General features: G+C 47.0%; 9 protein-coding genes across 9 annotated transcripts; 4 read left to right on the plus strand and 5 right to left on the minus strand.

The window, feature by feature from the left end:
* Positions 1–838: 838 nt before the first annotated feature.
* BDV59DRAFT_211471 (major facilitator superfamily domain-containing protein) lies at positions 839–2,454 on the minus strand (the record flags this gene model as incomplete). The annotated part of the gene is made up of 4 exons (XM_073695806.1): positions 839–1,508; positions 1,561–1,929; positions 1,997–2,394; positions 2,437–2,454. The coding sequence occupies 4 exons, from the start codon at positions 2,452–2,454 to the stop codon at positions 839–841; spliced, it is 1,455 nt and encodes a 484-aa protein (XP_073542917.1).
* Positions 2,455–2,825: 371 nt separating this feature from the next.
* BDV59DRAFT_196699 (peptidase M24, structural domain-containing protein) lies at positions 2,826–4,682 on the plus strand (the record flags this gene model as incomplete). The annotated part of the gene is made up of 8 exons (XM_073692758.1): positions 2,826–2,957; positions 3,017–3,292; positions 3,354–3,762; positions 3,811–3,909; positions 3,966–4,047; positions 4,099–4,192; positions 4,260–4,419; positions 4,492–4,682. The coding sequence occupies 8 exons, from the start codon at positions 2,826–2,828 to the stop codon at positions 4,680–4,682; spliced, it is 1,443 nt and encodes a 480-aa protein (XP_073542918.1).
* Positions 4,683–5,000: 318 nt separating this feature from the next.
* Positions 5,001–7,893, minus strand: BDV59DRAFT_196700 (uncharacterized protein; the record flags this gene model as incomplete). Its single annotated transcript, XM_073692759.1, has 5 exons — positions 5,001–6,042; positions 6,096–6,337; positions 6,401–6,484; positions 6,530–6,899; positions 7,817–7,893. 5 exons carry the CDS (start codon positions 7,891–7,893, stop codon positions 5,001–5,003), a joined length of 1,815 nt encoding a protein of 604 aa, XP_073542919.1.
* Positions 7,894–7,914: 21 nt separating this feature from the next.
* On the minus strand, positions 7,915–9,348 carry BDV59DRAFT_196701 (acyl-CoA dehydrogenase family protein; the record flags this gene model as incomplete). Its single annotated transcript, XM_073692760.1, has 3 exons — positions 7,915–8,442; positions 8,494–8,704; positions 8,771–9,348. 3 exons carry the CDS (start codon positions 9,346–9,348, stop codon positions 7,915–7,917), a joined length of 1,317 nt encoding a protein of 438 aa, XP_073542920.1.
* Positions 9,349–9,471: 123 nt separating this feature from the next.
* BDV59DRAFT_211478 (uncharacterized protein) lies at positions 9,472–12,799 on the minus strand. Its single transcript, XM_073695807.1, has 10 exons — positions 12,426–12,799; positions 12,296–12,347; positions 12,050–12,217; positions 11,753–11,994; positions 11,513–11,683; positions 11,410–11,472; positions 11,151–11,375; positions 10,807–11,100; positions 10,638–10,745; positions 9,472–10,589 (listed from the first exon to the last, which is right to left on the minus strand). The coding sequence occupies exons 1-10, from the start codon at positions 12,603–12,605 to the stop codon at positions 9,870–9,872; spliced, it is 2,223 nt and encodes a 740-aa protein (XP_073542921.1). The 5' UTR covers positions 12,606–12,799; the 3' UTR covers positions 9,472–9,869.
* A 2,423-nt stretch (positions 12,800–15,222) lies between these two features.
* On the plus strand, positions 15,223–16,204 carry BDV59DRAFT_189216 (alpha-N-methyltransferase NTM1). Its single transcript, XM_073691563.1, has one exon. It carries the CDS (start codon positions 15,289–15,291, stop codon positions 16,018–16,020), a length of 732 nt encoding a protein of 243 aa, XP_073542922.1. The 5' UTR covers positions 15,223–15,288; the 3' UTR covers positions 16,021–16,204.
* A 702-nt stretch (positions 16,205–16,906) lies between these two features.
* Positions 16,907–19,708, plus strand: BDV59DRAFT_211480 (uncharacterized protein; the record flags this gene model as incomplete). Its single annotated transcript, XM_073695808.1, has 3 exons — positions 16,907–19,327; positions 19,370–19,403; positions 19,440–19,708. 3 exons carry the CDS (start codon positions 16,907–16,909, stop codon positions 19,706–19,708), a joined length of 2,724 nt encoding a protein of 907 aa, XP_073542923.1.
* A 948-nt stretch (positions 19,709–20,656) lies between these two features.
* BDV59DRAFT_196705 (Zn(II)2Cys6 transcription factor) lies at positions 20,657–23,067 on the plus strand (the record flags this gene model as incomplete). Its single annotated transcript, XM_073692761.1, has 6 exons — positions 20,657–20,754; positions 20,814–21,461; positions 21,530–21,854; positions 21,906–22,009; positions 22,068–22,467; positions 22,516–23,067. 6 exons carry the CDS (start codon positions 20,657–20,659, stop codon positions 23,065–23,067), a joined length of 2,127 nt encoding a protein of 708 aa, XP_073542924.1.
* On the minus strand, positions 22,578–25,605 carry BDV59DRAFT_189219 (putative C6 transcription factor). The gene is made up of 5 exons (XM_073691564.1): positions 25,028–25,605; positions 24,592–24,960; positions 24,201–24,535; positions 23,801–24,151; positions 22,578–23,749 (listed from the first exon to the last, which is right to left on the minus strand). Exons 1-5 carry the CDS (start codon positions 25,598–25,600, stop codon positions 23,164–23,166), a joined length of 2,214 nt encoding a protein of 737 aa, XP_073542925.1. The 5' UTR covers positions 25,601–25,605; the 3' UTR covers positions 22,578–23,163.
* Positions 25,606–25,682: the final 77 nt, after the last annotated feature.

Consider the following 25,682-nt stretch of genomic DNA (forward strand, 5'->3'; position numbering starts at 1 on the left):
GACAACCTGGTTCTGTAGCAATATCTGCACCCGCTGAGGATTGCCCTGGGGATTCCACACATCTCTCCTCTTACTATTTTGCTTTGTCCCCTAGCATGTCTTTCTCTCCTTATCTTACCCTCATATGCCTTAATCTCTAAGGCAGGATACCCACAAGCTACGATTACGGTTGGAAGCCACTAACAGCCGCACTGCTAGGGAACAGGTTGGGTTAGCGCGTGCAACCACCTATTCTCCAAGGATTTAGCACTCCGCAAAAGTTCTCTAAGCGACTACTGGCAAGTTTTTAAGTATATAGTATTATATGTATAACCTTACCTTAACTCGTCCATAGCCCACATGGGCCCCATAGAGGAGGTCCTTGCCCTCCCAATTGGGATGTTAGTTTACTACCTACCTACCCACCTATGCCCTAATCCATGATTCAACATTCTTCTAGTACAAGCGACTGGCAGGTAAGGAGCTATAATTCATTGCAAATTTCCGTTGCTGTACTACAATGAGTAGTACAACTATCTAATGCCAATGGTCTGATACAACGCCCTTCACACTCTGCCAGGCCTCCTACCTACCCTAAACACCCTTGTCTGGAAGTGCACCCTTTTTCAAATCTGCCAGATTTGTCTCTAAGTGATCTACACTATTTATGCTAATAATCATGGCGTTACTACGTTTTTCATTAAGGCGTAAGCAATATGTTAGCTACTTTGACGTATTCTCGCCGTCTTCAGGGCTATATTTCTTCGTAACTGTATATTTACATATAATACCCTTATATGAATGTGCATATATCAGTAGTACTAATATATATAGCCAGTTTATAAGATCACACTAATATCTACACAGTGTTGTCCTTTATTTCTTGCCCAGCGCTACCCACCACAGTACCCCAGTCAATCTCATTATAACCATTCCGGGATAAGTATGCCTTCCATTCCTCATCACCGCAGTCTAATTCTTTCTCAGGATCCCCTAATATAAACCACGCCAATAGCGCACCCAGAACTGCAAATCCAGATCCAATCAAAAATACTACCCTGGTGCCCTCAAATTCATTCTGTCCAAAGCTAGCGAGGATGGGTTTGAACACCTGAGTTCCAATAGCTGCACCGGCTTTGCTCCATGCGGCGGCGAATCCAACTCCATGACCTCGAAGCGCGGTAGGGAAATTCTCGCTTGCTGTTAGGACAATTGTAGAGCCTGGTCCAATTTCACCAAGGGTAAGAAAGATACCATAAAGTACAATAAACAAAGGCAGTGATCTCTGGATGTGTTGGAGTGCACCGCCGAGGATAAAACCAAGAATTGCTTGCAGAAGGAAGCCGAGTGCCATGGTCTTCCGGCGGCCGATGCGGTCCGAGAGCAAGCCACCGATAAAAGCACCAGGAATGTAAAAGCAGTTAATCAAAGTACCCCACGCCATGGTCAAGGTAAGGGAGGAATCAGGATTGACTCTACCAACGATAGTCGAAGAGAATAGGCCGAACGGGTAAGATATATAGTTGTATCTATAGAAGATCAGTGGGAGGGCAGCTTGCTACCCAAAGCGGATAGGCTCACATAAACCATGAGCCGCAGACTCCAAGCAATGGCCGCCAGTATTTCTTAATAGCTAACCAGTATGGCACCTGCTGATTCTTCATGGCGCTTTTCTTATACGCGGAGCTGACGGCCATACGGTACCGGAACCAAAATATCGAAAGTGGTGGAATCGCCCCAAGAGCGAGAGCTACTCGCCAGACAGTATCATAGTGTTGGGTTCTTTGGTGGAAACACAAGAGCAATAGAAGTGGAACAAGAGCCCCAAAAGCAAACCCCAATGACGCAGACAGATCAGCAATCATAGCGAAGATAAATCCACGCTTATGGCGAATAGCGGAGTCCTCGTCTGTGGCCTCTGCGGCGCCGGCACCAGCGACTGGGTATTCTCTGTTGACCAAAAAAAAAAAACATATAATCGTTAGCAGGTGGGATACTACAGGAGAAAGCCGCTTACCCCCCGGCACCAACACCAGCTATTCCTCTCGCAACAATTAGCATCCATAACATCCCGTTTTGGGTGACTCCACTGGCACCTGCACTGAGAGCAATGCCCAGCACCAGGATACAAGTTGTTAGAACTGCACCAGTCTTCCGACCCAACCTATCTGAAATGTAGCCAAAAGACAGCATGCCGATAATCATGCCAACCATGAAAGCGTTGGATAGCCGAGCCGCGACTGTTGTGGTCAGAGCGTCAGGGTAAATCACAGCCATAATCAGCTCGATGTTGCCAATAATCGATGCGTTGAATCCATCGGAACCAATAGCCAGTCCAGAAAAGATTATCATGAGAAGCACGGATAGCTTAGAGTATTTCGTACGTGAAGACCCTTGTACGGAGGTGTCATTTACCTCCTTCTTAGGCCGGTGTGCGATATGTTCGATATTAGGCACATAATTCTCCTGGGGCATGTTGGATGTGTAGTATCTCAATGCTGCTACGTGAACCCAAAGTTCTCACAGCAGCTATTTGTCTAGGAATGCACCCGGTTTTATCGGCCACTTCCGCTATCTCCCCCTCTGAGGGCCCGGGATTCGGCCATTTTGAAAGTGGACTTAACAAGGCTCGACCATGGAGCACGACCCTACCTGTCGTCTATTGAGCATGATAAGCATGATGGCTTACTTATTTCGGCTAGTCGGGAGGGGAAATGAAACAAGATTGTCGCGAGGCCCCCTCTTCTAGTTAGCACTCGGAATTAGTCTGCAGTCTGTGCCATTATAACACAAGGGAATGGGATCACGGGGAGCAGTCTCTGCATCGAATTATTTGACACAGCAGAATGTCGACGAAATTTCATTTTCTGCCCGCAGTGGAAGAGGAAAGAAGTTTAAACGAACAGCGTCCAAGGAATATATTGCACGTACTCATTGGGGCTCTCCTATTAGCGATTAGCTATAATTCATGGTTACAGGTACGATAGTACCTGAGCATCAGACATCCAAGCAGTATTTGGACTAATTCTCCACCAAGTTCTATCCTCACAAGCGCAATGCCAGCGACTCTGATGTCGGACTAGAGCTACTCAGGCTGCAGGAATTCCAACAATGTTCCATCGCAAATTTACAGGACACGGGACATTACTTCCTTCAGACGGCTGCTCCGATCACTGTTGAAGACTTCGAAGACCGTCGCGACCGTCTCGCCCAGGCTCTCATAGCTGAGGGCGTAGACGGATTTGTCGTCGAGCCTGGGTATACATTCAAATACTATGGAAATGTTAGCCAACCCGAATGGGAAGTATGGGAGGTGAGCAGTCTTTGTGTGTCGTCACCGAAATGAGATTTCTACGTTTCTAAGAAATTAACAGCCCGAAGAGCGCCCGTTTCTCATGGTGATTCAGCCCCATCAGCACTCATCTGGCAAGATTGTGTCCAAGACGTCATTCCTCTGTCCCTCGTTTGAAGAAGAGCGTGCCCGTTTACTGAACATGCCCTTCTCAGAGCCGCTGGATGTTATTCCGTGGGAAGAGCATTGGAATCCGTACACCACACTGAAAAAATCAACTGTCTTCGACCACTTGGGCAACACTCCGCGTTTAATGGTAGACGAGGAAATGCGGGATTTCATACAGCGAGGACTGGGGAACGCTGGGTTCGATGTCATTGGGCTTTCGGGTGAGGTCGAGAGGGTGCGACAAATTAAGACAAAGCAGGAAATTGGCATTCTTAGGGCCGTTAACACTGGAACCGTGGAAGCTGTACGCCAAATGAGAAAGTGTACGACCACACCTTGACGGCTCTTCACAGCTGACTTCAATCATATAGGTTTACTTCCCGGGCTAACAGAGAGAGATATTGCAACGGTGCTCGACAATACGCTTCGTTCGGCGACATTGGAGCCGTTCTTTGATATTGTACTTTTTGGTACTTTAAGCTTGTGATATTCATAATCATTAATAAGACACAGCTAACGGAAAAAGATGAAAATGCCGCCAACCCTCACGGGGGTACCAACGGATCGAAGGTGCTCGAACGGGACACGTTCGTTTTGATTGATGTGGGGTGAGCTTTCCCATATGTCCAACAACCAATCTTGGGTTATTAAGATAGTAGTGCTCATCTTATGGGTTACTCATCCGACATTTGCCGCACGTTTTTCCCTCCTTTTCTCCCGAGGCCACAAAAGGGTGAACCGATTCCCCCAGAAGTACAAGAGAAGTGCAGGGCATGACCCCTGAGTCTTAATTTTCGCCCGAGTAAGCTAATAGGAACAGGTATGGGACGTTGTATTTGATGCCCAAACACAATCTGTACACCAGTTTCATGTCAACACAACAGCAGCTAGTGTTGACATAGCTGCTCGAAACGTCATCACTAATGCTGGGTACGGAGATACATTTACGCACCGAGTCGGCCATGGGATTGGGATTAAAGGTGAAATCATATGCATCATTTCCCCTCCATATTTTTGATATGTTCTGATGGGTCTAACATCTGTTGTATCAGCGCACGAAAGCCCATACCTGAATAAAGGTAATCATAGGACTATTCTCCAGAATGGTATGACCTTCACATCTGAGCCGGGGGTATATATTGTTGGTCGTTTCGGGGTTCGTCATGAAGATATATTTCTTGTGACAGATGGTGAGCCTGAGCTATTGACCGGCCGCAGAGCTGGTGGGCCCTGGGATCCATGATAAACAACATGAAATCGGATTGACTGTATTTCCCAACACAATATGGATCTTGGAACAAGTTACTACAATGCCAAATGAGTGACATAGTTGCCACTGCCTGGTTGTTATGTTCCTGGCAGCAAACAAAATAGGGAAAAATAGACGGCAGCACGGTTACCAGGGCACTGCCTGCTGAGCCACATTTGGATTACGTGCGAATAATGTTGATGTTGCCTAATTATTTACAGGATTAGTATGAATACATATATATATATATACTAAAGATCACCATGTGACATGCACCTATAAATTCCATTCCAAATAACATACCTACCAACCCTAGAGTTGAATTTCGCCACTGTGAACTTTTTGATATTCCTCATGGGTAAAAGGAACATACTTCGTGCAGTTTGGTGGTAGCCAGAACATAGTATCGCCCGACGCCTCCGCTTTCTCCACATCACAGCCTTCTTGCCGAAGTTTTCCCTTCTGTAATTTCATAGTACTCGTGTATCCTAAGGCTGTAGTAATCCTTAGGAAAATTGGAACTGCGTACCGTGGCATAATTCGTAACGCATGCTTTGCCAACCCTTCGAAATCAAACATATTCTGCCCCAGACCTTCAGACAACACAACTGCTGCACAGCCAGCTCTGCCGTCCGCGTTTGGGACTAATACCCCATATACATTGCACTCCGCAATTCCGGGGAACTGGCCTAAAAGATCTGATACCTCGTTTGTGGAAACATTTTCGGATTTCCAACGATAGGTGTCGCCCAGACGGTCAACAAAGTAAACACAACCGCTAGCGTCCTGCCTCATCATATCGCCAGATCGGAACCACATATCCCCTGTTCTGAACACGTCACGGATAAAACGCTTATTTGTAGCGTCCTGGTTCTTGTAGTATCCGTCAAATTGCACGTATGGGTTGCTGGGATCGACCCAATGAATAGTTTCTCCTGCCATCCCACGAGGACATTCTAATGCAAAGCCCGTCTTCGAATCACGGATAATGTCTTGAGTGTCAACATCAATCCGAACCATTTTCTCCTTCGGGCCATTTAGGAGGTTCCAAAGGAACCCTCGAACCCCAATTGCGTGTCGACTGAACTCTCCGCGATTTGGATTATACATGGCCCCCATACCGTCCGAGGCAGCGTATAGCTCATGTATGGTTGGAATTCCAAACCGCTGCCTGAATGGTTCCCATACATCCGGTCTCATTCCGTTTCCCCAAGCCACGGTCAATTTGTGTTTTCTCTCCAGCGGATTTGGCTTTGCATTTACCAAATACCGGCAAAGCTCCCCAACATATTGCATGATGTCTGCCTGATAAGTCACAACCTCTGACCAGAAGGTGGAATGAGAGAATTTTCGTCTATAACAATGTCAGTCAGCTTAATTTGCGATAGGAGTAGATATATTATTTACCCGAGGATAACTGTGCATCCGGCGTGAATCACGGGCGTCACGCATAAGGCATGCGCTGCTCCATGGAATAGTGGAAGACATGTATAGAATCGATTTGTGGGCTTCAGGCCTAGGTAGCGAGCAATACCACGTCCAGTATACAGTTCAAAAGCAGCTGTTTTTGTAATAGCCTTTGGGAAGCCTGTAGTACCACTAGTATATAACAGAATCTTGATGGAGTTGGGTGCAATGCTCCGGCGTCGCTCTGAAGGCGGTGGTCTATTTGAATATTGCAGACCTGAAAACAATGCCTGAGAGTAATATACTATAGCACATTCAACTTTTGATGCAACTGGCTCGACCAGATGCTTGATTTGCTCGTCGGCAAGACAATACCTAGCCTCAGAAAGCTGTTCGAATTAGATCTTGTACTAAGAGGAGGTTAGGGATAGAACCTTCAAACAATGCTCCAGAGACTGCCCAGTCAAGCTATGGTTAATAAAGCAGGGTACTGCGCCAACAGAGTCTATTGCGAACCACGCAATGAGATACTCGGCGCTGTTGAGTCCATCAAGAGCAATAAGTTCCTCCTTCTTGGCGCCTAATTCGTGTAAAAGCCAGTTTCCGACCCTGTTGACGTCCCGTAGAAATTCCTTGTAGGTCCACATCCTACCGTCAGTGGCAGAAACTAGGAACACGTTGTTTGCAATGGCAGGATTTTCCACCTGGTCCTCCAGGATCTGGTACATCAACAGTCGGTCTTGCTCAACCTTTTCACCGATGTATTTCTGGGCGTCTCGTTGGTTGCGACCATAGAGAAGTGTTCTTATATCGTTCCAGATATGTAATTTGGCATCTAAGTATCCGGCGACAGCCACGGATCCTAAAGCTGTTGCTGCGATTGGGCCTGTAACAGTAAGATAGAGATGTTAGTTATTAGATTCATCGTACACTTACCTGCCATATTAACACTCTTGGTTCCTTTCGTATGTAGTGGTGTTTTGTACGAAGAGGTTTGTAACCTTGTCTTCCCAATTTGCCGTTGTACTGCCATTACCTTTACTTAAATCCCTAGGCAAGGAAGTATATTAGGTGAGTTCCTCGGGCCGAGACATCCAATGTTACCCCAGAACCATGAGCCAGTGCGGGGGCGGCTGATTCTTTGCTCGCGAAAGTGCTCCGATTACACACTTGCATTACATGACTAAGTTTAATGAACATCAACCTCCCACCAAGACAACCGACCTTCCCATTCAGTGCGCAGTATTCTCCATCTGACTACTCATTCGTTCGGAACATAGGCGAGTGGAAATGGTGCTAAAGTCCGTGTTGGCGGGATATTGTGACCGGAGATGAGTCAGCATTGGAAATCCGTTTGGGAGTTCAGGAGATGTTAGAATCCTGCAAATTTGTGTAACGACTGGGGAGTAATATTTTTACCATATCAAGGAACAGATTTAGTGTGGCATAGAGCCATCTTTTGCCGTGATTACCAATGATGTCTTACTACTAGGCACATCATGAGGAGCCTCTATCTTAATGAATCTGCAAGTGCCTGGCATAGCGTTATGGCATCCTTATGATTAAAGACAAAACAGCAACCGTGTTACATTCCTGTATGTCATGCAGAACATTGTTAAGAGAAACACAGCGTACTGTCATTGAGTACTGAAGAACACTGATGATTTTGTGAGCAAATTCCCGGAACCTGGGTAGCCATAACAAATCCACGTCGAAAGTACATTACAAGTGCCGACATGACTAGGAAAAGGGTATAAAAAGTAGACAATTTTTGCATCAAACTTTCCAAGGGAGTCATTGCCCTTACCGTCTGCAATTCCTAGATCTTCGGGGATTCGAGGGCCCTGACTTTCGCCTTGTAATTCTTCAGGAGTTGTCGCACGGATAAGTCCAGCAAAACATCCTCGCTCCCCCCAGGGATTCGAGCTCCAGGAACCTCGCGAGAAAGCTTCTCCACAAGTTCACCCTGCCCAGTTCGCGTGAAGCCATTGCCACCGAGAAGTAAAACAGCACAGCGCGCACATTTCTCAAATACTATACCTGCTCTTGCCTTCGCCATTGCCGTAAGCCCGCCCAACTCAATATCACTTACAGTCTTCTCAAGGTGCCCCATTTGATACACTAATTGGTCTACCCATGCGGACAGGGACTCAAGCTCAGCACCACATTTGGCAAGGCGATACCTCACTACAGGCTGATCCATCAATGGTTTATTGAATGCTTCACGTTTCATCACATATGAAAAGGCCGACGACAGCGCAACCCGGGCCGATCGTGTCACGCCAATTGATATAAGCAATCTTTCATGATTGAAATTTGTCATTATCATTTTCATGCCTTGACCTTCCTATTTGTTTCTTAGTATTCCTTTCAATAACCGATCGATCGGAAAACGCACCTTGCCAATAAGATTTTCGGCTGGCACTTTAACATCGTCAAGGTCAATGTATGAGGTTCCTCCTGTTGTGCCACCACCGACCTTTATCCGGCGCACGTTAACCCCAGGGTTGTTTTTCAAGGGCACAAGAAGTAGGGAAAGGCCGCTAGGCCCACTTCCCCCGGTCCGTACTGCCATGGTGCAGTAATCGGCCCATATTCCGTTTGTAATCCTTGACACTGTCAATAAACTTGAAGATAGCATATGGCTGCCAGACGGGCTCGAATTTAGTTCTTACCATTTTTTTGCCCCATTGACGATGTAGTGAGCACCATCGCTACTCTTTACGGCGGATGTCGAAATGTTGGCAACATCACTTCCAGCCCCAGGTTCTGTGATCCCAATACATGCTCTAATTTCACCCTTCAAAAACTTCGGTACGAACTTGTCCTGCAACGTCTTGTTCCCGTATTTGATCAACGGCGGCACTGCATAAGCCACTCCCGACATGAGTGCAGAGCTAGGACCCGGGAGGCCTGACGCCCTTAGCTCACTAATATAGATGGAGAAATGGGTATAGTCAAAATCTTCCACGCTAACGACACCTAAAAAGTCGTGAATCCCTTGCGATTTTAGCAACTCGATCGGAAGAGGCGCTGGGAGAGCAGGGATCAGCATGTTATGCGCTGAAAATGTCCGGAAAACATGCTGTGGCACATCGCCATCGTTTTCCCACTCCAATGCATGAGCATGGAGGTGCTCCAGCATGAACTCCTGACACGCCTTTTGCCATTTTCGGTGTGACTCAGTATGGTATGGCGACGGAAGACCCTGTAACCAAGGAGGTGTGGAAAAGGGGATTGGAATTCCTGCCATTTCAATCCCAATATCTTTAAAGTTCTATCGTGATGCTCGAAATCATGCCACAAGTCCGTAAGGGGGTGTGCTGAGATACATAAATGCGACATTTCCAGGCGTGAGGAGTCGAGCGGGGAACTTCGCAAAAGCCGAATTCCTCGGCCCTACATATAGATCCTGACCACTGCTTCGGGAACGTACTGGCTTTCAACCACCGTCAGAGCCAAGCAATATTTATACTTAAAGCAGGATTCGTTATAGCCTTGTCTGACCACAGCGGTGTTCGACAAATTTTTCGAGTAAACCCCTTTAGCCACCGAAACCGAACCGGCGGGATTATAGGCCTGGGTATCAAATCCTTTACTGTATCGAGACGTATCTAAAGGGATTTCCGATCTTTGGCAATAGTTCAACCCCAGCGTTGGAGATTTCCAGCTTGTCGGTCTCCTTTACCTGCACTTGATACACGATCTTATTATTTCCCACCTTCCATAACTCCGTGATCAAGGTTTCTCCCGGGATGACTGTACCGCAAAATCTCACCTTCTAAAAAGGCCAAATCTCTCCACGATATGTTTTCCGCTGATTTCGAAAGTGGCAAGGCCGTGGAGGATCGGAGCATTGAATCCCCCGGCAGCCGAGTTCATGGGGTCTATATGCAAGTGATTGAGATCCCCTGAAAGTCGAAAAACTGCTGCTAGTTCATCGATTTTTTTCTCTTCCACGACACAATCTGGGGTGCGAGAAGGTGGGATGTTGACTGCAGTAGCTGCTCCTCGGTCAGATTGTGCTTTCCTTCCCCCGAAGCCACCCCAACCCTGTACACATGCTACTCCTTCGCTATAGATCACGGGCCTCCCATTAGCAGCAACTGCTGTCATGTTTCCCTTGCGAACAATGGTGGCTTTCCCTTGTCGACAACCTCCAGCAGGCGGGGTTTTTGAGATCAGTGTGGCAGTTGTCGGGATAGGGTATTGGTATATTTCAAGAAACTGTTCACCATGCAAAAGCTTTCGCTGGTCAAAGTTGGGTAGAACGTGGTTCAAATTGAAGGGTGATAGTGCAAAGTATGCGGGAGCAACGCCAAATGTCGGAAGAACACGGTAATCTAGGTGACCTTCAAAAACAAGGGGAAGGTCTGCTCTTTCCATGCCAATTCCGAGGTGGTATAGAATGACATCTCGACTGTTATATTTGAATTTGGCCCCATCCCCCTGCATCCTCAAAGCAGACAGAATGCGGGTCAAGTAATTCGGGCCCTAGATGTAACTTGTTAGCCATAAATAATCTTATATGTCCTGGAGCACATGCTTGTGACGATTTCTCAAGGCTAAGATTACGAAACTTGGCTCCATCCTGGGGTTCTCCGGATTGTCACTGCCAGGGGAATTGAAGTCGACAATTTTTGGTAAAGCCTATGCAACTCGTCAGTATGGCCTTGTTCTCCGAAGGTCCGTCATTTGCAACATCCTCTACCGTAATCTCACGATCGTGCGGAAAGCCATGGCCTCGGCTCCAGTGCCATCTCGTATTGGCAACCCATCCACAGCCCACTTCGTACAACTTCCCTCCGGGAGTTGGGACCTTGTCGCTGCAAAGAACCGCTACAAGCGGCGCGACGTAAGCGGGGTCAATCCTCTGGGTTTCCTCTTCGGGTCGCACGGTTCGTGTCATGTTCGTGCCCGCAGATGGTGCGATTGCGTTGACCAAGATGTTGTACTTCGCGCCTTCTCGTGCGAGTGAGCAGGTTAATCCAATAGGTCCGCATTTCTGTACTGACCATTATAAAATACTCCAGGGGCAGTAAAAGAAATGCTCACAGCTGTTGCGTAGTTTGCTTGGCCGAGATTGCCATGAATGCCACTGGTGGACGTGACATTGACTATTCTCCCATACCTTGCCTCCACCATGTAAGGCCAAGCAGCCTTGGTAATCCTGTAAGTCCGCTGTAAGTGAATTCTTTGAACGCCATCCCAATGATCATCTGTCATATTATTGGAATTTTTATCGCGGAGAATGCCAGCATTATTGACAATAATGTCAACCTTTCCGAATTAGTTGATGACCGCATCCATCAACTATTTCTGCACCATACTCAACGGACTTTCTTACTGGAATCGCATCACCACTCAAGTCCTGTATCTCTTTCACAACGGTTCCTGGATCCACAATGTCGTTGAACGGCAACTATAGCTCCAAGCTTGGCAAAGAGGTGGGAATAGGCATGACCTAATCCATTCGCTGCACCGGTGATCAGAACCACCCTCCCTTTGAAATTAATTTTCCCGGATCCCTGAGAGCTGGCTGGTAATTGGGGGGAAGTATTTATGTGCGCCATACTGTTTGAATTTTCCTAAGGGTATTGTGCGTTCCTTGTAAAGTCATGAATGAATGGCCAGCCCTCTGAGCGCTCCAATCGTACTTTACAGAAGTGCCCTGAGCCCGCCTCAAAAATTCCACCAGTTTCGGCGTTCGAAATATGAACAAGGCAGGCTACCATCGGTACAACTAATTTGGGGGCCATTCCCTGCATCATGTCAAGTGGCATGACAGTAGCAGTTAAACGGCTACTTGCCGCCGGAACTATAGCATTGCTCATGATATTGTATTTTGCGCCTTCAAGAACAAGGGTTTCCATAAGCCCAATCAATACCATTTTAGCAGCTAATAATTGTACGATCAATCCACATATTTGGATACCAGCGAAATCTAGGGTTACCAACATACCTACTCTGTCCAAAATTCCCATACAGGCCCGACGCGGATGATGTTTGGATAATTCGTCCGTATCCTTGCTTTTTGAAATACGGCCATGCCGCTCGGTAGGACTTGCACCCTCCCCGGACATGGATCTTCATGATCAGGCCCCAGTCGACATCGTTCACGTCTCAGAGAATTCCAGCATCATTAATCAAAATATCAATTCTTCCAAATTCGTCGATAGCTGTCTGGATAATTCTATCACCATCTTCCACGCTGTCATAGTTGGCCACTGCTTTCCCGCCTTTCCTACGGATCTCGTCACAACAAGATCAGCGACCTACGCAGATTAGCTGCGTTCCCCTGTGGTGAAGAATTCAACGTAGTTGTCAAACCTGGGGGCTTTTTCCTAGGCCATTGAATGTTCCACCAAGGTCATTAACTTTCACACACGCTCCACGAGATGCCAGGAAGATTGCGTATTCTTTCCCGAGTGTCCCCCCCCCACCCCCAACCCAACCCCGCCCGGCACCAGTAACTACCGCTACCTGCTTTTCATAAAGGAATGCGGGCATGTTGGTTTTATAACAAAATGTGACTTACGATCGAATGGATTCTCAGATACAACAAGAGTTGCGATATTTGCGTGGATTTGAGGGCATGTTACCAAAAACATAACCCCGCCGCCAGCAACCACACTTAAGCCAGTTCCTCGGCCCTCCTCACTCACCCCGCAAGTACTTCTATACTTAGAAATATCATCGTGCCGATTGTGGTCATAATGGTATAGAGTTTGGTAATTTGCCATTGCGAAAATGTCAACCGGAAAGACCAGTAATTACTGCCAAGGCTCAACTAGCCATACAAAATCGCGGTGTGATCCAGCCTCCGCACCTCACAGATAGTCACACCGCCAGCACAGGAATCAGGTCGGAATAGAGGTCGGAATCCAGGGTATAAAAGATGGCCATTTTAGCAGTAGATTTAGAGAATTCAAGTCCCTGCTACAGTCCAGAATATAACGTAATCAACCACCGAGTCGCGCCCCTTCAACCAAAATTCCTACTTTCTTCAATCAACGCGTCGTTTCTCGCCACAACCATAAAATATGCCTCTTCCTAAAGAGTCGCGTATTCAGATGGCCATTTCAGCCTATAATAAAGGCCAAATTAAATCAATAAAACGCGTAGCGAAGATTTTACAGTCCCTAAGAGTATCCTACGTGATCGGCTTAATAGAATGAAATCACGATCAGAAACACGCGCTAATAGTTATAAACTCACTAAATTTAAAGAGGAACTACTTCTTAAGCGATTATTAAATGCAGATATACGGGGATTTCCAATTCGGCCCGAGTTCCTGCGTAGAATAGCTTAGATACTATTTTATAATCGCTTATAGGATCCTACTGCAACTCTCAGAGTTTATTAGACTTATAAGTTTATTAAGCGCTATCCTGAGTTACGTACGCGATATATAAGACGGATAATATATTAGTATACAAAGTAGGAAGATCCAAGAGTTATAATACCCTGGTTTTAGACTATATAAGTAGTTATTCAAGAACATAGCATATATAAAAATAATATCTAGAATTTCGACGAGACTAGCTTTGTAATAGAACTCTGCTCTATCTCTAAAATTATTACTGTAGCTGAGCGCAGTGAGAGACTATGTAGAGTTATTTAGGGAAATCGTAAATAGATTACAATTATCGAAATAATCGGGTTAAGAGGCGTATATCTCCCGCCGGTTATTATCCTTAAAGGGAGTTATCAGTAAGCTACCTAGTATCAGGAGCCTAAGCTTAGTAAAGACTAGTGGATTATAACTAGTTAGAACGGCTGGACTACCGATAAAATAGGTCTTAAATAGTTAAAGATCGTTTTTGAACCATTTTCAAAGCGCTATATAACTGGTGCTAAGCGGTTACTGATTCTTAATAGCTATAGTAGCTATCTAACTGCTAAGTTCGATGAATTCTGTAAGTAGTATACAATTATCTGTCTCTGTATACCTGCCTATACTTCACAGCTTCTTCAACCACTTAATATAGGTATTTTTGGCCCGCTTAAAGACGCGTACAAAAAGCTTCTTAAAAACCGAATGGGCGCCGGCAACAATTATATTAATAAAGAGAACTTTCTATCTCTATATCTAGATGCACGCGCTAGAGTATTTACTCCAGCAAATATCTACGGTAGATTTATAGGCGCAGGTCTTAAGCTATTTAATTAAGAACGCGTTCTCTCTAAGCTTATCTTTTAACTATAATAATATATACCAATACTATCACTAATCGAAGGCTCAATTTTCTCTACTTTTTAGACACCGCAGACTACTCGTTAGCTAGATAAGAAAGTATATAGTCTACAGAATAGTCTTAACACGAAATAAAAGCTTTCTAGCAGTCCTATTACTCATATTCAGCATCTTGAGAAAGTAGTACAAATAGCTATATATACCAACCTTCTTTTATAAGAAGAAATTAAGAAACTACGCGAAGAAAATAAGCGAAAATATAAGAAAAAAGCAAGACGACATACTAATCTAGACGACAATACCTTTTTATCTGTACAGGAAGGCCAAAATCAGGTTCAGCAGCTTGATATACAGTCTAATAAGCAGCCTAGTGAAGCAACCCTAGTACCTCATAGGCGAGCTCCGCAACACTGCAGTGGCTATGGGATAGTTAGTCATACGATTCGGATTTGCCCTAGTAAATAGCTATCTTTTCATATATTTATTTAGTCAAATATAATGGCGTTAGTGGTTGAAAAGCCTCATAAAGTAGGAATTTTGGTTGAAGGGGCGCGACTCGGTGGTTGATTACGTTGATGGAAATTACATAATATTACCGACAGCCGCATCTTCCACAGAAAGTGTACTGAGTTAGCCTCGGAAACAGTAATAAAAATAAAAACATAAATTCGAATGGAAACGAGGGCCGCGTACTTTAGGCTGCAAGGTTCACGGGTATCTCCCGCGTAGTATACATAGGGAGAACAGTGGGTGCAAAACGTATATATATATATTGTGTTGAGTTCTTGTTCAGTGGCGATTTTAGAAGGGCAGCGACGTACCCACTGGAGAGTCCGCATCGGTGGTGGCGGGAAGAAGCGAGACTACGAAAAGTGCGGCTTAAAACTGACCAATTTTAGAAATCGATCCACTTTGCGTGCATTTTTCATTCCTATTTTCAACACCCCTTCTTCCCCACCACCCCCAGTCTGCTCTACCTTCCATATATACGAAGAGATGCCCAGTGAACGAGCTGAAGATCCTCATACCCCATCCTCCCCGCCCGCGGACTCCTACATAGACCATGCTGCAGCAATAAGCTACTGGAATGGAGTACCTGCCACGATCAATGGCATTCTTGGCGGTTTCCCTCAAATCTCTCATATCGATTTGCGTGGCTCAAAAAACTTCTTTGCAAGGATTCGCCGATCGATCCCTGCCTGTGCGTCCACTGGAAAGTTGAGGCTCGGTGTTGATTGCGGAGCGGGCATTGGCCGTGTGACGGAGGGATTCCTCAGCCAAGTCTGCGAGGTTGTCGATGTCGTAGAACCGGTGGAGAAGTTTTCTTCTGCCTTTCGCAATGGGGCACTGAAAGAAAGCGGTATCATAGGAGATGTCTATGCTATGGGCCTGGAGCACTGGAGCATTGAAAAGAGATACGACATTATCTGGGCACAGTGGTGTCTTGGCCACCTCACAGATGCCCAACTAATTGAGTTCCTCGAAAGGTGCTGCACAGCTATGACGGAATCCGGAATAATGGTAGTGAAAGAGAATCTTTCCACAGACCCATCCGGAGGTGATATATACGATGATGTCGATAGCTCAGTGACGAGGAGCGACAAGAAATTCAGAGACATTTTTAACGCCGCTGGGATGAACGTGGTTATGACAGAATTACAAGGAGGATTTCCGAAAAATCTGAATCTGTTGCCTGTGAGATCCTATGCTTTACGCCCTATAAGTTGATGCTTGTTATATGACGGCATGTACATATACTTGGTCATTTTTTGTGTCAGATATCCTTCTATACGGGCAGACCGATCGCAAACGTGGAAAAAACCAAGGAAGGGGTTTCTATGATGCGAGTTGAAGGTTCAATTATAGTTGCGCCTATATATAAAAAATACAACGAATATTATTGTTGCAATGCATGTACATAGTATATTTTTCCCGAATCTTGCTAGTATGATATCACCGCTGATATGTGTGCCGTGGATGATGATCAATACTACGGTTTTCACTCTTTTCAGAGGAGGGGGAAGCAAGGTACGCTAAATTGGACCAAGATAAGTTTTAAAATCCGCCCTGGATGGTTGTTTTGTCAATGCTAGTATCTTTCTGTTGATGCGGTGTATATTGCCTCGTCGGATGCGTTTGTTTTTGATAATTTGGCTGTCATTGCCATAGTATATTTTATTTTGGTGTAGTAACTGCTGCTTGTGGCCCAGGGATCATGTCACTTACTGAAGTAAGACGTGAACCGACGGTCAGCTTCCTGTATTGGCTTTGTGGCATTTAAGTCAATTAGGAGAAGACTCACCGGAGAAACATATTACTTTTAACCACCAATAATGATGCCATTATGGGAGAAATTGTGCAAATGGCTTCTATCTCGCTGTAATTTACCCCGAGCTGGGCTCTAATTTCGAGATAATCCGGGACCCCGCAATTTTCATAATCGATATTACCGTATAATTTATAATTGCATTGATCTTTTATTTGGACAAGAAATTATTTCCGTCTCAATAAAAATACAGCCTCCGACTCATCTGACAACTGGCATAAACATCATATATGTATCTGCCGCATTATTTTCTCGTTGGCGATAACCGTTCTCTTCCGCACCTCCACCATGCTACAGTCGCTTTTGTCAGTAACACTGGCTATGCTGGCAAAGGTGGCAGCATCGCAACCAAGTCCAAGTAATGCCTTGGACACTGTAACGGTCCATTGGCTTGGGAGCTTGCCCGAGTATCATGGCGGAACAACATTCGGGCTGCCATGGCCCCAGGGAAGATATTACCCAAATGAAACTATTTTCAACGTCACTGGCAGCAATCAGGAAATTCCACTACAGTCTTGGGTGACTGGGTACTGGCGAGATGGTTCGATTAAATGGACCGCACACGCGATCCCAGCCCTTGACACTATCGATAAGGAATACAATGTGAGCACTTGGAGATCTTCACGCGGCATATTATCAAATTCCGCTCACGCAGAGGGTCTCACAGTCCGCCATGAAAAGGAATCAGTCACTGTAGATACTGGGAAGATTATTGTATCTTTTCCAAGGAAGGGAAACAACATAGTGGACGCTATAAGGACATCGAGCGGAAAAACTGTGGGAACAGAGGGGAAACTTGTCCTGCACACCCAGTCAGCTCTTGCAGATGACGTTGCCTCGAGGAGCAGTACTCCGGTGAAATACTCCAATTTCCAAAGCACAATCGATCATGTCTCATCTACCAAAGAGACATCCGTCCGTGCCTTAATTACTATTAATGGGACACACCAAATTGGTTCTGGCGGAACGCATGATAGGTGGTTGCCATTCACCCTGCGTTTTTATCTCTATGCCAACTCTAGTGCCATACGAGTCGTTCACAGTTTAACTTTCGACGGCAATCCCGATGAAGACTTTGTTACCGCAATCGGTCTTCAGTTTCAGGTTCCATTCGATAAAGAGCCTTTGTATGATCGGCATGTGAGAATACCTGGGGTAGGAGACGGGTATCTTCACGAAGCTATCCAAGGCGTAACCGGGTTACGCCGGGACCCTGGTGCTAGTGTCCGGTTAGCCCAATTCGAGGGCAAGAAAACGCCTAATATCAGTACCTGGGATGAGAGGGTTTCATCCCGCATGCAATGGATTCCCGCATGGAACGACTACAAAATGAGCCAGCTTTCTCCAGATGGCTTCACTATCAAGAAAAGGACCAGGCCAGGTCAGGGATGGGTTACTATCCCTGGAGGTACCCGCTCTGAAGGGCTGATGTACCTGGGTGGTGCCACTTGCGGCGGACTTGCGATCGGCCTTCGCGATTTTTGGAAAAAATTCCCAACAGGATTCGATATCTCGGGCGCTGGCTCTGAGAGAGGCCAAATAACTCTATGGTTATATAGCCCGGAGGCAGCACCCTTAGACCTCAGACCATTCCATGACAAAATGGGAGAACATACATACGAAGAGCAGCTTGATGCCTTGGAGATTACCTATGAAGATTATGAGCCTGGTTTCAATACGCCATATGGAATTTCTAGGTCAAGTGAGATTTTTATTCACGCGTTTGATGAGACTCCTTCCGCAGATGACTTGGGGCTTCTAAGCCGGAATTTGAACGATCCACCCGTCTTAACTCCAGATCCCAGTTATATAAGAGATACCAAGGCTATAGGATCATACTGGGGACTTCCTGACATGTCCAGTGAAAAGGCCGCAACTATTGAGAGTCACCTTGACTTCCTTGTGAGTTTCTATCAGGACCAAGTGGATTATCGTCGCTGGTATGGATTCCTTGACTATGGCGATATCATGCACACCTACGACGAAGATAGACATGTTTGGAGATATGACGTTGGGGGATATGCGTGGGATAACTCTGAACTATCGCCGGATCTGTTCTTCTGGCAGTACTTCCTTCGTACAGGTCGCTCAGACGTTTACAGATTTGCCGAGGCACTAACTCGCCACACCAGCGAAGTAGATGTTTATCACATTGGCGACTGGAAGGGGCTAGGCACTCGGCATGGCGTACAGCATTACGGGGATAGCGCCAAGCAAGTCCGGATTTCCCAACCGCAATATCGCAAATATTTTTATTATCTCACCGGAGGCGACGAACGAGTCGGCGAGCTTTTGGAAGAGACCCTGGATGCTGATAAAACATACGGGATCCTGGACCCCCAGAGAAAGGTTAGGGATGACGGCTGGACCCCTCATCCTGGACAACCAGCGGCAATCTCCCTGGGGACTGACTGGGCAGGCCTTGCGGCAGGGTGGCTTATTGAGTGGGAACGTCGGGGCCCACGATGGAAGGAGGCTCGAATGAAATTAACTCGCACCGCCCAAGGTATCGCAGCCTTAAGGAACGGATTTGTCACGGGTGAGGGATTGTATGCTATCACTAATGGCTCATTACTTCCCCCTCCGACTGATCCTGAGAACCGTGGCATTGTGTCTATCTCTCACCTCGACGCAGTCTTCGGGCTACCCGAAGTTATGTCCGAGCTATTGGAGTACTTGGGGGACGACACACCTGAAGGTCTTGAGGATGTATGGTTAGACTACTGTTATTATTATGGTGCTTCTGCGGAGGAACAACACGCGCGATACGGAGAAGCGTTCACGGGTACGACGCTTGTTCAAGGCCACTCCCGGCTAACAGCATATGATGCCAGCCAGCGCAACAATATCACTGTAGCCGAAAGGGCTTGGAATGAATTTTACAACACTGCGGATGGCTCAGATGGCCTGGCCGCAGATGCCCCTTGGACTGTGGGGAGTATTAACGGTAGTGCGGTTCTTATTCCCGTGGATGAAGCCACCTGGATTTCTACAAATGCCGCAGCGCAATATGGATTAGCCGCCATCCAGAACCTAGCGTTAGTCGGAAATGTTTTAAAGAATACGGCATATACATATGGCCAGGATTAACCAGACGAGTCTGCAGATTCCCATGCAGTTCATTCACGGAAAGTCGCTCGGCAGCAGAAGGGTACCTTGAGTTGTCATCTCGAAACACGCTAGCCTAGAATCGCAATAAGGTCTGTTTATATTTTAGTCCATTCTTGTTTTAGTGTACTTTGAGCTCTTCCTGTCCAGCCCATCCAGAAACACTTCTTTTCGCGGTCTTCATCTCCAACTTCGCCGAACGCGCTGGGAAATTCATTCACTTATGCCTCTTCAGCGATTGGATCGCCTAGGAGGTTTTACCGTGTAGAAAGATGTCTATATGTGTAGCTATTAATATTATATGACATGGAGCCTACACTTAAAACTATTTGCTATTCTATCTGGTTTACTAGATTTAGGGTGGATAGCTGTGCTATGCTACATAATCTAACTGATTGATATCTACAGTAGGGCTTCCTATTGTAATTTCGCTATTTCAGCAATAACTAATAGGTTAAATATCTTATTTAAAATAATTCCTGCTCATTCAAAGAACGTTGACCAGGGGAATGTGGCTTATACAGTAGAATACGATTGTATTACTTCCGAGTGGCAAGTAGGCAGTTATGATGATGACCTTATAAATGGTTAGTTTCGACCACAGCGATTCATGTACAGGCATTCGCATTTCCTACTCTTATTACTAAAGTTAGTCTCTAAGCCGTGGAGGGAGATACACTGCACTGCCGGATAAGCGAATAGTTATTCTCCATCATCTCGGAAAAGGATTTCACTCCCTTCGCTTTTCCGATAATTGGCGATACCACATTAGCTTAGGGTATCATAGCAGTAACATACTACCAGATGTGATGTTCCCCGCAACTTGATGGAAATAAATCTGGCACTACAAAAATCACTTCTCGTTTGATGTTCAAATTGTCAAAATCGCGACGCTTCCTCCCTACTGTAATATTGACGCATCTGCCGAATATGTCTAGTGGAGAATCGGCGGATAGTCGACCTACGAAAAGGAAATGCTCCAATAAAGATAGGGTCCGTGTGACACGGGCCTGTGACGCCTGTAAAAGGTGATTATGTGCATGTAACGCGGACTCCAGTGAGCCACTGCTGACAAGGTCTTCCTCAGGAAGAAGTTGAGGTGCTCAGGGACAATTCCATGTACTGGATGCCTACGTTCGAAGACCATCTGCGAGTATACGGCAGAGTACACGAGAGGAAGACTGCCGCATATTCCCCCACTTAGTCCTCCCGCTGCCAGCCCTGGTACCCACCCCGATGAACTTGATAACGTCCGCAAAGGCCACCAGATTCGCAACCCAGAAGAGCTTGATTCCTTTGTAGATCCTGTTGCATCCCCTGAGGCGGCGCATGAGGATCTGGAAGGCCATTATGTGGGACCGTCTTCTGGGGTCTCTTTCTTGCTCCGCGTCCAAAAACGGTTACAAGAGAATGTTGCGGTATCACCAAGTATCCCCATATTCAACTTTGGTGATAGTCCTTTGCCAAGATACGACCCGTCTTTCTTGGTGCTGCCAACAAAGGATCAGGCAAAAGTCCTTATTGCTAGGTACTTCGACTTTGCTTTCCCAACCCACCGGTTCTTACATCGCCCGCGGGCGGAGGCTTGGCTAGATGAGTTTTACGAGAGACTACACCTCAACAAGGCCCCAGATCCAGGGTTTGGCGAGATATGTGCTCTCATTCTCATGGTACTTGCTCAAGCAAAACAATATTTGCCGTGCTCGGATGCCGCTTCCGGTGCCGGAGTAAATAGGTATGCAGTCTAGTTAAATTTGGTGGATGATTGACTGGATCATGATAAATCGATCTAACAAACAGCAGCATATTATATTTTACGGCTTCGGAACGTCATCTGGCCGCGGAGACAGGCCCAATCCGATTAACAAGCGTCCAGGCTCGTCTCGCCCAATGTTTTTTTCTTCTGTCGGAATCACGTATCAACCACTGTTGGAGTCTATTCGGGACGACAGCCCGATTGGCTGTCGCCATTGGACTTCATCGGAGACGAAGGCGCGAGTCTGCCGCGACGGACTTGATCGAACAGGAATGCCGGAGAAGGGTTTTCTGGTGTGCTTATAGTCTCGATAATTATTTAAGCTCTGCCCTGGGTCGACCCCGGAGTTTCCACGATGATGATATAGATCAAGTTCGTTGGCATCGTTCGTTCAGATGGTTGCGCACTAATTCCTTCTTCTAGGAGCTACCGATGTGTGTAGATGACTGTCGTCTTTCCGCTACTGCTATTCTTCCGGAGCAGTCTCACACACAGAGCATTATGCTTGCACCTGTCTATCATGCGAGGTGACGAAAGGTCCACGTTCATCTGTTGTGCCACCCGCTGACGCCTCCTGGCTGAAAGGTTGTCCAAGATAATCAGCGGTATCCTTCATGACTTATATGGCATCAAGCAACTCAGACCTGAGGAGCAGATCTCTTTGGCAACGAAATACGAGACTGAACTGCTTCAGTGGCGGCAGGAAATAGCATCATTTGTGGATTTTCCCAGCGTCCATCTGCTAATACTCATCTACCAAAGGCAATACAATGTGCTGAACCTGGCATATTCTCATGCCCAGATATTATTATATCGCCCGTTCATGCTACGAAATTTTGCTACTCTGACAGGCAGTAGCAGGCGATGTGATCGGGCTCAGGGTAAAATCCGGATATATATACAGCAGTGTCTAAATGCAGCGATGAAAATCGTATCCATCGTGAGAGAATTGTGCGCAAGTGAGAAGATGTATCCAGCATTTTGGGTAAGCAGTAAATGGCAGGGACCGGCCAGGTACTGATTTTGGCCCTAGTTTACCCACTACTACGCATTTTGTGCTGTTGTGGTCCTCTATGTCCATACCATCCAAACTCCCTCGCCACTAAGTCCATCTGATATACGGTACTTCGAATCTGGAGAACAAGGGCAGCAGGACCTCGCCACATGTGGATCAAAATCTTCCTTTGCTCAGCGATATGTTATCATCCTGGAAGAACTCCGCAAAGAGGCCAACAGTGCGTTGGAACAAAAATTACATCGAGTAGAGGCATCTGTCGCGAACCCCTATGACCACGGACAATCTGCGAAAGGGCGAACGGATAACGTGCAAGCCGAGAACGACCCGCCTCCCTGTTCTCAACCACCAGCCTCTAAGACTATCATGCAGGATCCCTCAATGGGAACGACAGAGGACGGCACTCATTTAGTCATGCCAGATGGGGCTGATTCTTGGATGGATACTTTACTAGACGCAAGCCCTGACTCTTGTGTTGCAGAACTGACCGGCTGGGGAGAATTTGATTGTTTGGTTTCCACTGGGCTTGGGGACTTTGGGGCATTGATTTCAACTGGATATGTCGAGTGATTGGGAGATCAAGATCTTTTAATGATGCCCGATATTACCCGTGTACCGTAGTTGGTGAACGAACATGATATGTACATATAAAGCTGCGCGAGGTCGTCATTGCATGGATAACCTATCCAGTGAGTTGATCAAGTTCTCTAACCCTTCAGCCCTATATCCAGGGCCGGACCTCTTTTGCAGCCCGGTGTCATCCGGGATATGTTGAACTACATAGTCAGCAGCCAGTGAAGACACATCACGGGCCGTCCAAAGATTCTGATCGAGTTGATGGAATATCTGCAACACTTTTGGTGGAACCAGGCGCGCATCTACGTTAGCGCTCTTATAAACCAGTTCAATAGTGCGAAGGAAGGCGGTGCAGAGTCGACCCCATCCCAAACTCATATACCAAAGGCCAACAACGCAGCTTTCCAGAACTAACGTCCATTTCGGTCGACGGATCTGCAGTTGAGAGATAGAGTGAATTCCAGCAACACAGAAATAATGAAGCATGACGATGGGGATGGATTTCCACCCATGGTGTTGTTTGAACAGGAGGATGAGAGATCCAAGGGCTTCCATAGCCCTGGACTTGATCTCTACCGGCGAAAACTCGGCCAATATGGACTGGCCAGGGATGGGTGGATCAGGATAGAGGTTAAAGATGTCACATAAAGACGCAACAGAAACCTGGTAATACATACTGGGGCGGTCAGTGCGCTCTGCTGGGGTCACCGACGGAAAGGACGCTTACTTGAGGCATAGTATATGAGGACAAGGGGTCTCATGCGGGGAAAGGACCGAGGGTAATTTCGCCTGCCAGAGTACAAGACGTTGATAGAGTAGGCAACCGTATGCCCAATCGTCTTGACCCATTGCAGTATAGGGGAACTTGCGCGCAAAGAGAGCAATCCGGTGGACCGTTTCAACCAGATCGGCGCGAGCGGACCCAGCAGTATAGTATAGAGACGGATATATAGGCCCAGAAAAGGGGTAGGGGGTCCACTCGGCTCCCTCGTCCAGGAGAGAAGCCTCTTCCTGCGTAAACCTAACCGACGGGGATTCAAGCCAGACGGGGCCTTTCCGATAAACCTGGGCGGCAAGCCTGGCCTACATTAGTAGGAAATCAAGAAACACTATCGAGCGAAACTCACGCTTGGATGTCAAAAAAGGCCCAGGCAACAAGGGTATGACACCGTCGAAGTGGAGCGACAAAATCCGCATTGTCGGTTAAGAAATAAGGGGCGTCGGCACGATCCAGGCAAAACTTCTGTGCCAGTTCTGCTCCGTGTAGGATATAGCGCGTGCCTATCCTGTCAATACCAAACGTGCAACAAAGTAACCCGATCAGGATACTCCCTTGGGCGGTCGGCAGCCGAGCATCTGCTTTCTCCAGTTCCCACAGTCGTCGGATTTCATCATATAGACGTTTTCCCAGAAGTTTTTCCTCGCGTCGATTGGTGATCTGGCCAATATCATATGATATACTCTGTCACACGTTAAACTCGCTCCAAACAGGGAATGGGGCGAGCAAGGGGTAAATACCACTCCAAAGAAAAGAAGAACGTGGACCAACAGAGGTGAACAGAATTGACGGCCACCAGTTTGGAGGTCGTTCCAGAACATGAATTGGTCAACCAAATGCCAGACAGGGTTTTCCCAGGTGAAATATAGGGACAGAAGATGACTAGCCGTGTCATTGTCCACGAAAGAGGTCCAGTTTTGGATCTGGGTGGTCATTAGAGGTGGATCCGAGCACAGCGGCTGGAAAGTCCCATCTTCCTGAGTCCTGCTCCATGCCAGATGCATCCGACGCAGGGAAATGCCCGGTTTGGGATATGGGAGGTGCTGATCCAGGAGGGAATGCGACGTGAGGAGAGAGCTGAAGATCTCCGGTGATGCCTGGAAGTGTCTCTATCCGGCAGGCATTAGCACGTGCACTCTCGACCAGCATCGACCGATGGGATTCGGGGAGTCGCACGGAGAAGATATCCTCGATAGAAAAGAGATTATCGGCACGGCTCTTCGCAAGAATCTCACCGAGAAGTGCCTCATAAGCATTGATTTTGGATCGCGCCGACTCGAGTTCCCACTCCTTTCGTTCCCGCTTAGACCAAGTCCATGTGCACTGGATTCCGGTGACACCACATTGCCGACAGACGGGCATATGGCCATCACACTTGGACTTGCGATCGCGACATGGGACGCACGCGCGAAGGGTGCGCTGACGATGGATCTTATCCTTGCTCTTATCCAGTCGAGGGATCGCAACTTTGGTGGTCTTGATCCTCTCAGAGGGTGATGATGAGGAGGAGGAGGAGGAGGCTACAGGCGCGGAAGTCGGAGGTATCAAAGGCAGCGTCGGAGGCGGCTGGGAAGGAGAGTCGGACATGGTGTGTTCGAGGGAAGAGAGGGGGGTAAAGGAAGGAGATGTGAGAATGCAGACATCTTCCAGAAGATCACCCAGCCCACATGGATTGTGGCAAGGCACAGGGAGGCTGCGAAGGGAAGAGAAGAGAACAGGAAGCCGAGGACGAAGGGAGGTGGATGACATCGGACGGCGGCGCTGCCAAGAAATCACTCTGTCATATTGGCGCGGACCATGGCACCGGCTGGGTCGGCGGCGGAGAGCTAGG

The sequence above is a fragment of the Aspergillus ambiguus genome, assembly GCF_047715705.1.
Source record: "Aspergillus ambiguus strain CBS 117.58 unplaced genomic scaffold BDV59scaffold_62, whole genome shotgun sequence".
Taxonomy (NCBI): Eukaryota; Fungi; Ascomycota; class Eurotiomycetes; order Eurotiales; family Aspergillaceae; genus Aspergillus; species Aspergillus ambiguus.

What these genes read in the sequence shown, in the direction of transcription:
- BDV59DRAFT_189219 (XM_073691564.1), bottom strand. Translation starts at nt 25,600, where the DNA reads ATGTCATCCACCTCCCTTCGTCCTCGGCTTCCTGTTCTCTTCTCTTCC. An exon ending in TTCTTCTTTTCTTTGGAGTG is followed by an intron (nt 24,536 to 24,591) that starts GTATTTACCCCT and finishes AACGTGTGACAG; the next exon opens with AGTATATCATATGATATTGG. An exon ending in GCCTTTTTTGACATCCAAGC is followed by an intron (nt 24,152 to 24,200) that starts GTGAGTTTCGCT and finishes AATGTAGGCCAG; the next exon opens with GCTTGCCGCCCAGGTTTATC.
- BDV59DRAFT_189216 (XM_073691563.1), top strand. Translation starts at nt 15,289, where the DNA reads ATGCCCAGTGAACGAGCTGAAGATCCTCATACCCCATCCTCCCCGCCC.
- BDV59DRAFT_211478 (XM_073695807.1), bottom strand. Translation starts at nt 12,605, where the DNA reads ATGCCCGCATTCCTTTATGAAAAGCAGGTAGCGGTAGTTACTGGTGCC. An exon ending in GCTCAGGGCACTTCTGTAAA is followed by an intron (nt 11,684 to 11,752) that starts GTACGATTGGAG and finishes CAATACCCTTAG; the next exon opens with GAAAATTCAAACAGTATGGC. An exon ending in TGAGAAATCGTCACAAGCAT is followed by an intron (nt 10,590 to 10,637) that starts GTGCTCCAGGAC and finishes AGTTACATCTAG; the next exon opens with GGCCCGAATTACTTGACCCG.